This window comes from Neoarius graeffei, chromosome 8 (genome assembly GCF_027579695.1).
Source record: "Neoarius graeffei isolate fNeoGra1 chromosome 8, fNeoGra1.pri, whole genome shotgun sequence".
NCBI lineage: Eukaryota > Metazoa > Chordata > Actinopteri > Siluriformes > Ariidae > Neoarius > Neoarius graeffei.
The window spans coordinates 29477229-29487435 of NC_083576.1; the positions used below are offsets into that span (position 1 = coordinate 29477229).

The 10207-nt window shown below is 39.6% G+C and overlaps 2 protein-coding genes across 4 annotated transcripts; both read right to left on the bottom strand.

The window, feature by feature from the left end:
- Positions 1 to 498: 498 nt before the first annotated feature.
- Positions 499 to 2166, bottom strand: mid1ip1l (MID1 interacting protein 1, like). 2 transcript variants are annotated; one of them, XM_060927539.1, is made up of 2 exons: positions 2048 to 2166; positions 499 to 1663 (listed from the first exon to the last, which is right to left on the bottom strand). In XM_060927539.1, exon 2 carries the CDS (start codon positions 1607 to 1609, stop codon positions 1145 to 1147), a length of 465 nt encoding a protein of 154 aa, XP_060783522.1. In that variant the 5' UTR covers positions 1610 to 1663; positions 2048 to 2166; the 3' UTR covers positions 499 to 1144. The 2 variants fall into 2 exon arrangements, with proteins under 2 accessions (XP_060783522.1, XP_060783521.1); XM_060927538.1 differs by having other exon boundaries at positions 2016 to 2166.
- Positions 2167 to 2697: 531 nt separating this feature from the next.
- On the bottom strand, positions 2698 to 9891 carry tspan7 (tetraspanin 7). 2 transcript variants are annotated; one of them, XM_060927537.1, is made up of 8 exons: positions 9646 to 9881; positions 8145 to 8333; positions 7432 to 7506; positions 7240 to 7335; positions 5446 to 5601; positions 5218 to 5301; positions 3768 to 3845; positions 2698 to 3607 (listed from the first exon to the last, which is right to left on the bottom strand). In XM_060927537.1, the coding sequence occupies exons 1-7, from the start codon at positions 9730 to 9732 to the stop codon at positions 3777 to 3779; spliced, it is 756 nt and encodes a 251-aa protein (XP_060783520.1). In that variant the 5' UTR covers positions 9733 to 9881; the 3' UTR covers positions 2698 to 3607; positions 3768 to 3776. The 2 variants fall into 2 exon arrangements, with proteins under 2 accessions (XP_060783520.1, XP_060783519.1); XM_060927536.1 differs by lacking the exons at positions 2698 to 3607; positions 3768 to 3845 and adding an exon at positions 4533 to 5053 and having other exon boundaries at positions 9646 to 9891.
- Between the last annotated feature and the right edge of the window lie 316 nt (positions 9892 to 10207).

The following is a 10207-nucleotide window of genomic DNA, read 5'->3' on the forward strand; positions in this document are numbered from 1 at the left end:
TAACCTAATTCATTGGACTACACTGTAAGACAAGATTTCCCTCCTTTTTATTTCTACTCATGTTTCATATTCTTTTATGTTCTTTATGGCAAGCTTCCTTCCACTCAAGCCTTGATTTCTACATTGCTCCAGCCATCCATTGCTGAATCACCACTGTACCTTGAAGGGGGGAGGAAGCAGCACTGTTAGCTGAACATCATGGTTGAAAGAACTGTTGCTATGGGGAAGTGCCAGGAGAAAGACTCAGGTGTGTAGTGGAAGAAACCGCCAATAGTGTTTCTGAAGATAGAGTGCAGTTTTTAATCCTCCCAAAGCCAAGGCATGGGAAACAGCACGAGAAGCAACTCCAGGTTTAGGCATTCATGCATTAGGGTTTGGCAGCTTTCAGGTTCAAACAGATCCCGTTCTCCTGGCATTCCAGTCAAACCCAACTTGCTTAACCACAAACACACTTAAGACTAGATTGCTCCAATCTTCAAATAACAACCACACAAAGGCTAATGTAAAAAGTCTGCTTTATTTTTGCTATACATATAAAAAGTAAACTTTCTTTGGGTGGGGTAAGTGGCAAATATTCATTTTTTGTGCCTTCCTCTATGGAACCCAAGGGACACCTTTTCCTAGTTGGAGTACCTAAGAGCAGTACGCTAAAAATGAACCTTTATTTAAAAAAAAAAAAAAAAAAAAAAAAAAACACACCAACCAGGGGATATTACAGCATCACATTGTACATAATTTCAATTACTGCGAAGAAACAAAAACAGAATAACCAGCATTCAAGTTTTCTCCAACACAGCCCATCCTTTGAACTCCTTGGACTTCATAACCAAAGCTATAGTAGACTTCTAAAGCCAGATGGTACATCATAAAGGGAACCCTGTCATACACTTCCTGAAATGCAGGACACCAGATAGGAGCTTTTAACTTGGGGGGGGGGTCATCTAACCCAATCAAAGCAGCACTTTTGACTTTATGCAGCTGGAACTTGGTGGTCTTGCATAGAAGCAGAAGATTAAGCAAGATGTGACTAGCACTAGATGTGAAAGTTCAGAGAAAGTTCAAACCTGGGAAAATGTTTAAAAGCAAGTGTTATCCCTTGGCAAAAAAAGTGTTTAGTAGTCCATTTTAAGCTTCAAGGTCAGTCCTATCGTAGTAGACTCCCACCACCAATTTCTCTCTTGTAACGGTTCGTGAGGTGATCTGCTCGGGCTGCAAGTTTGGACAAGACCCCGAAGAGTCCACGGAGGTGGTAGTGGAACTGGCTTTCTAGGTCAGCATCATCTGCTGGTCCACCTGGTACCTGCCGTTCCTCCTGCTTCACCGACATCTCCAAGAAGCTAGCACCACCACCCATGTCACGTTTCAGCAAACCCCATTCCATCTCATTCTTAATGGACTTAAGCAACAGGTAGTGCTCATACATGTCCCTCTGCTTGCTCGGGAAGGTGTTTTGCATCGAGGTGTCTCCGTCCTGCTCCTCCATTGGTACATCCCGCAGTAAACTGGGCACCATGATGGTCTCGTCCATGTTGTTAGCCGCCGCGAGAAAGCGGTTCATCACGTTTAGCAGCGAGTGCTTATGAAAACAGGCGTCCGAGCTTATTTGCATTATGTCGGAATTTGAACAGTTAACAGGTGTAGTTCTTCAGGTGGCTGTGAAAACCTGGGAAAATGTTTAAAAGCAAAAAAAAGCCGACTTTACTATAATCCGGAAGAGAGCAGCTGTAGACACACCACAGAGAACAAAACAGCGGTCATGGATTCGTTAGCATAGAAAACTAGCTTAAACACGAATACATATAAACTTACAATTAAAGTGATTAAAAAAATCTAATTTCATAGACAATAGGTAAGTCTTGCCATTATTTTAAATTTATGAAGCATTTCGAGTGAGCAATAACGCGTTTTAAAGTAACCTCAGGCAGAATTGCCTTGAATTAGTATTAATGCTTAGACAAGCCAGATGAACACGGACATAGCAGAAAATAAATTAAATAAACACCGCAAAGACTAACCTAGATGACGCCAACACCTGGAGCACACCTACCCACAACTCTCTAGTTGAGTCTGCTGAACTCTACACCCCCAAAGAAGAATGACACTTCTGTCAGAAACTGCAGCAAGGACGATTTTATAGCTCTGACTCTCCGCCGCTAAGCGACTGTCTAATGCTGTGGCGCTCAGAGCATGACGGACATTCTCAGCAGCCAATCCAGCGTCAGATGATCGTTCTCGGATACGCCTTTGAATTGTTCTCTTGTCAAAAGCGACCAATCATTATGCTTCGGTCAACTGTAGTAAAATTAATCGGTTAACTGTAGTAATCTTGAAATACATTTTACAAAATCTATTTAAATTATTGTTAGATGTGCTTTGACAGTTTGCATACTGACCGTCACTGCAGTCAGTCAGAACGAAAATGTGGTCTATAGTCATTAATTCCGGCTGATTATTTCATGAACTCGACCCTACCTTCTAGCCAACAAAATAAGATTACTTTGAAATACATTTTATAAAGTCTATTTAAATTGTTAAATGTGCTTTGACAGTTTCCATGTACACTGCGCGCATGCGCGCGAGAGAGACTGGTTTAATGCTGCCACCTTGTGTGCGTGATGTCGGCGGGAACCCTATTTTTTTGGGGGGGGAACCATATTCTGAGGGGAAACGTGAACTGATTTCACACAGACCAAAAAGTATCATACGCTTGTTTATTCTTTTTGATGTATTATACATGTTCACAACTCAAAGCAAGCTGCTGTTAACACTGAATTATCACTGCCAGGACAATACAGAGATATGACATGCTTAAAAATGTTAACTTAAACATACAAGACAATGAGCTGTAACAAATCGGGTTATGGTCACTCCAGAGGACTTGGAAATGCCAGTGTTTCCGGGGGGGAACTAGAATTAATTTTGATCAGGGCAGTTGTTGTGTTGCAGGGAAATGTGCATTAACTAAATACATCATAATAAGCCAGGTCAGTCAACAAAAGCAATACATATATTTATAATACACTCCCATTAAGGTACATCACTATGTTAATGTCAGTGAACCTCATTCATATTAAAGGTTGACCCAGAAAGAAGGATATGAAGTTCAACACTTTTTGGTAAGGCAACATCATGTGAAATAAGGCTTGAATATACACAATGCCACCTCTTAACAACATAACCCCAATTTGCTTTCCTCTACTCAAAAATCATTTTACCTACCGTTAGAAAATACAATTTGTGATTTACTAACAGAAACATGTATAATATTAAGACCAACTAACAAAGGCAAGGTCAGTCAATATTTATATCATCCATTTCCCAAACTTAACACTGACAAATACCTGCACACACCCCACTTTTTTGTGTGTGAATCCTTTTCATTATTTCCATTTACAAGCTGCAAAAGGCACATAATTGCATCAAGATGAATAACTGGGAAAAGGCATGATCTAAATAGCAAATTAAATCCTTCCCTTCTATCTACTTGCCATGGACTAACACTTAAAAAAAAAAGGGGGGGCAGCAGGAGGATTTTCTAAAATGAAAGACTTCTAAAACTATATGGCTTCCCTTTGTGTCGCACATCAGTTGACCTTTTGTTTCCACTCTACAACAGACAAAAATAGATCAAGTTAGATCAACTGTGAAACTAAAGAGGGTTTTTTTTGGTAAAGCAGCTCCATTGTCAAAATTAAAGCGTTTTTTTTTTTTTTTTGGGGGGGGGGGACAAAAAAAAAAAAAAAAAAGCAACTTGGGAAAACAATTACCTGAAATGCCTAGACCATTTCATACTGGTTGTTGGTTATGTAGCGCGACAAGCAGCATGCCAGGAATACACCAATAAGCTGTGAAGGATGTTATATATATATATATATATATATATATATATATATATATATATATATATATATATATATATATATATAAAAACACACAACACACACCACATTAGAAGGCACATCCATTTTCACCACACCTTTGAACATGCATCTTAAAGAAACAATTGGACCAAATTAATTACTACTAGCAAATTAGGATAAGAAGTTTTCTTCCCACCCTGTCCGTCAGTTATTTTGTATGTTGGTATACTAAAAATTAGATTAGATTCAACTGTCATTGCACATGTCACAGGTACAAGGCAACGAAATGCAGATTACATCCAACCAGAAGTGCATAGCAGTAAATAACGTGTAATATACATAAATATAAAACGTACAGGAATTACAGGGTATGGAATGGTATATGATATTTACAGTATGTTCAAAATGTGCAATATAAATGAACTGTAGTGCAATGGTATGATACATAGATATTTGCAGTATATACAAAACATGATATGAATAAACAGTAGTGCAAATAGTGATAGTGCAATGAAGTCAGTTCAAGTCAATTCAGTTTGTTGGGGGGGGGGGGGGGGGGGGGTTGAGTGTGAGTGTGTATGTGGGGGGAGTTCAGCAGTGAGACAGCTGAGGGGGGAGAGACTGTTCCTGAACCTAGTGGTTTCAGGAACAGTTTTTCTCCTTCAGCTGACTCACTGCTGAACTCCACCCCCAGCCCCCCCACTGAATTGATTTAAACTGACTACGAAATGACCACGAAGCAACACTTAACACCTTACTTATATATTTAAAAAAAATAAAAATTTAAAAAAAACCACCCAACCCTGAAATCTGAAGCTGAGCTTGCTTTGCTGCCTGACAGTGAATTATTTTACTTTGTAGATTCTGTTGTAAATTGTCCTACTCCTAAACTGTGACCTTCCCAAATGTCATGTAACATACTTGATAGCTAGTGAACTACATCAGCTGTGATGTACTCTAGCTAGGTCTACTTATGAGTCAGTGCTCTATTAACAGCCAGTCAGAAGCTGAAACTGGTGTTTACTTGGATACAAACTTTAGATCCAAGCAAACAGTTGCACACTGAGCTGGTTCCACAAGTTCAATAACCGTCAACATTAACAAAGCTTCTTAGGAACCTAGAAAAACAGCTTGTGCACTGCTGCTCTCCTTTTCTGCCTTTCATTATCAAGGCATTGTGCATGTGTACAAGTCTGTGGAGAGAGGGGATTTAGAAAAAGGTTTGGATGAAGGGTGTAGTATTGTACAGAAGGGAAGGCTTATAGCACCCCCTACCACAGCTGCAAACTATCACTCAAGTTCCAAAAATGCTGCTGTGTTTAAAATTTAACATTAAACATAATAAATTTGCCTTTACCTGGAAGAATGCTATTCCAAAAGATATCCCAGCAATGATTCCCAAATTAGACTCCATTGCAGTAGTCACCAGAGAGAAGCAGCCCTGCAACAGCAATGAAGCACAACAAACTTAATCTAAACCTTTCCTACTCCCTATTACCAATTTAATTTCCAATTCTCTAGCTTGGGTATAACATAAGTTAATTTTATTTGGTCCATGTTCCCTGACAGGAGGCTGTAATCTCACCCTGGGGTATACCACTTTTCCAGCCAGGTTGAGATCTTTGAGATTTTCAGTGGTGCAATTATTCAGTGCCACACAGCAGCTTTTCGGGATGCCGTGCTGCTTGAAGTACTCAGTTTGTCCCCAGCTAGTGTAGTTGTACACACCACAGCACTTCAGCTATACATCACAGGAGTACACCATTACTGGCATTATTACAGATTTCAATAAGCAAAGATGAGCAATATTACAAATTGTATAAAATAAATGCAGAAGCACAGCACAATAAACATCTGCTTATTACACAGCGTAATACATAAGTATTAAAAAGCCACAAAGCTCTCAAGCAGAGAGGTGCATCTCACACAAAAAGCTTACGAATAATACATTTTAAAATATAGCAAGCTGCAAACCAAGCACTCTATTGGCCCTTTCCCAAAGCATGATACCAGCTCAACTCAATTCCTCTTTTTTGGTTTTCCAAAGTTGTGGATAATACCGGGTACCCAGTACTTTTTTGGCATCATCTCCATCTAGGTTCCAAGTGAGCTGAGGCGATAACTACTGTAAAGGTGACGTGGAAATACTGTGGATGACTTATTGGTCAGAGAGAATAGTCACCATCACCGTGTCATCATTGTGCGAGATGGAACATCCTGAACAAACCCTCCATTTTTTTAATGGTGTTTTATTTATTATACTTCACTGGTTATACGTGTTCACCACTCATGCACGTGTCCCCGCACACAACAGCAGTCAAGCTGAATGACAATGTTATATTTCTAATGTGTTTTGTTTAAAAAAAAAAACAAACAAAAAAAAAACTCAGAATGAAGGCTCCTGCCTTCATAAGAAACCATTCAAGACACAAACAAGAAAGATGGAAGATAGATGGAATCCTGCTTCAGTCTGAGTAATGCCATGATTTCTGATTTATCACAAAACCTGAGTCCATACCTTTACCAACAGAGGGTTAGGCAAAATATCAGTACAGGGTGGCACATTTTAAATGCAGCAAACCATTCCCCAAATAAAATATGCCTTACTGGGAAGTAAACATGCATCTTTGGACTGGTAGCCCTGTGTTTTCACCATTAGATCACCTTGCTCTGTAACACTATGATGGGCCAATGAGGATGGAATTCTATTTGTTGGCTTGGTGCACGGACAGTAGTAGTATTAATAATAAAGATGTTCCTGTATGTTATGTTGATGTCACAGCTGTTTCATGCTGTGTTGCTATGACGACCAGCTGTAGTGAGAAAACGAACTATTGATGCCACAAGTGAGTAGAGTCATCCCGGTACCATGCAGTGGAAAAGGGCCATTAGCAAATATTGCTTTCAGTTCTAGCCAAGTTACATAAAGAGATTAAAGAGATTAGATTAATATACTGTATTTCTCAAGTTTGGTTGATGATCACTCAAATGTTACTCATGGGAAAGCTGACTGGTTAACATAGATGAGTACAAAGATGCAATATAACAAATTTCAGCTTGATCAAACTTATCTTTCTTAAGAAACAGTTATATGGGCTTGGAACTACCCCTGGACTCAAACAAAAAGGGTTCTTGAGGTATGGCCTATAATGCACAATGTTGTGCAATAGCACCACCATTAGGCAGATTGAGCCCATCTCACTTATCTGAGTGGTGGGAGGGAGAAGGGAGTACTACCTATTAAAATGTCATGTCTCTCCCTTCGGTGTCTTGGACATCTAAACAAACCATGGTCACAGTGACACCATATACAAATAATTATAGAGTTCTTTGAAGTTCTTCTGACTTCTGGTTGAGGAATTGACACAAAAATCCTTACGGATCCTTGTATGGAATCCACTGCTTGGTTTCTGCCATCTGTAGTATTGTAATTTCTTTCAGCATTCCAGTACACATCTTTAAGTATTGCTTTGATCTACAGGAAAAAAATATAATGAATAAAGGATGAATATATGAATATAATGAATTTTACATCGTAATTCAGTAGACCTTCATAAAGTAATAAAATCACCTCATGTCTGAAAACAAAGCCAGAAATGCCTGCCACAAGTTCAGCCAAGAACACCAGAGTCAGGAACATGGCATACTGTAAATCAGAAACACACAAGAAACAAATGGACCAAAACAGATCAAAACAATAATTTTGTCCTCCAAAATTAAATAAAACTAAAAGGTGCAATGTCAGTCTAGTATCTGGTTTATGGTATAATAACGAGAAGCTACCCAAACTAATTTTACTTTCCCTTTAATGTAACAGTTAGGGCAAAGGGGGTATTAGGCCCTGTGGGGTATTCAGCCCCACGACATTGAAAATGCATGGAATTTATCACCAGCATGTCAGACATTATTGCAGATTACTCAGGAGTTGATCAGAATGTGTGACAACTGTACCCAGTAAAATTAAACAGAAACCGAAAGGTCCTTCTACTGAGGGATTATTGCCCCACACCTATTGGGAATAGACTCTATTGTAAAAAAGCTGACTCATTGGAAAACTGTTGCACTTATCATTGGATTTGACACCAGTTATTTTGTAATTATGTGTTTGCTTTTTCTATTACACTTGTAATAAAAAGTTACATTCTTTATACCATGTATTTTATTTAAAAAAATAAAATAAAGTGTCCTGCCTAATTCCCCTCTTTCCCCAATATTATAAAAGAGCAAATTTTGTTGAAATAACATTCATATTTATCACATTTCTGTTGGAGTTTTGGAACTGACCAGTTTCAGCATCCATGGACTACCACGGCAGGTGGCGAAGCAACCGAACAGGCCAAAGATGATGATGATTGCACCAGTGCCAATAAGGACATATGGAGCATTGGTGCTCAGGTCTGAGGCTAGCAAGAGATAGGACTCCAGACTAACCTTTCCCCAGACCCCCACTGCTAAGAGGATCACCCCTGTAAACTAGGGACAGAGACAAACATTGTGAAACATTGTAACTGATACCTCCAAACTATTTCCTTGGCATTTTAGGATGTGATTATTTATGATTTAGTGATTTCACAACCTATGGTCATGAGCTTTGGGTAATGACCGAAAGAACAAGATCACAGATACAAGCGGCCGAAATGAGTTTCCTTCGCAGGGTGGCTGGGCACTCCCTTAGAGATAGGGTGAGAAGCACAATCACTCGGGAGGAGCTCAGAGTAGAGTTGCTGCTGCTCCTCCACATCAAGAGGAATCAGCTAAGGTGGCTTGGGCATCTCTTTCGGATACCTCCTGGACGCCTCTCTGGGGAATGTCCCCCCCAGGAGGAGGCCCTGGGGAAGACCCAGGACATGCTGGAGGGACTATGTCTCTCAGTTGGCCTGGGAATGCCTGAGGAGCTGGCCGAGGTGTCTGGTGAGAGGAAGTCTGGGCTTCCATGCTCAGACCACTGCCTCCGCGACCCGGCTCCGGATAAGTGGATGATGATGAGATGAGATTTATTTCTACCTTTTCGATGACCCCTTGTGATTAAAGCATTGCGGCAAAGCACTAGTTTTATTGTGAGGGTATTTTACTTTATGTTTGGTATCTGATAAATTCAAGCCCTGAGAACATCTCATCTCGAAGTTACCCTCCACCTTAATCAGGACATCTGGAAAGGTGAGATTAAGAGTAATAAATACCATGATTGCGGACTCTGAACTCATTAAGGCCACATTTGATATCAATAAATAATTTTCAGATGTTAAAAGTACCTTTCTGTCAGTGTCATTTTAACTACACTATTCAAACAAATCTTAAAGTAATTACTGACTCGTGCAGACAAGTTTAAACCAAACAAAAGGACGCCTGTTTTCTCGTTTTTCTTCCATCCTTTCATCCTCTGCACTTTAAAAATACAACACCCCCGAAGTGTAATCACACCGATTTCATGAATCTCACATGATTTAATACAACCTGTTGGTTACTTCGTTAGCAAAATTAAACGGGAACATAAACTATGCTGTAGTTAGCTAGCTATTTGAGCGCAAACATTTAAATACAAGCGTTCCGGTATGCCTTGACCTTTAACGAGGTAATCTGAAAGAAAAAAGACAAAAAAAAAATTGTACATTTCGATAAAATACATACGTAAAGATAAATGGTCAAACAGCTATTCTAGGTCAAGCCATCGCAGCGAGTGTGCAGGCTTACTGTGTGCTACACACTGGGGATAAGCTAAAGCTAAAAAAGCTAGCTAACTGTCCAAAGCAGTGAAGTTGTGTACTAAAGGGCCAAAGTAACTTACCCAAAATATCAGGCTGTAAGAAATCAGAAAAGTTTTCAGACACGTTATCACAGGTTTGGTCTGCAATCTTCTAGACGGTGGAGACATTTCGGGCTTGAGTCTGGTCGTGTTGTTGATTTGGCTTGTTGGATGTTAGGAGGAGGAAAACCGGGACTGTTCCCTCTGGAAAGTTTTTTTTTTTTTTTTTAAATCTTATCGAGGCGAGTGGGAAGGAAATGTCGTAGGAGCGACTGAGTCTTCACCTCCGGTGTGCGAAGAGCGAGTAGGCACTTCAGATGGGTCATATGTAGTGAAGGGAAGATATGCATCTATCTATCTATCTATCTATCTGCTTGCTTGTTAGCTCGCTACTTTATGCTTTGTAGTGTTATGTTTTAGTCACAGAAATATCTATCTATCTTATATAATATATAAACACCTCAGGCTGCACACTTTAATACCGTGCTAATTCTGTGGCCTTTCTAAACAGCAGTATTGTATTTTAAAGTACATTCGATATATTGTGTACAGAAGTTTGGCTCTGCGAGTTTGAGTTTTATTCTACCATATTTGTGAATGTTTT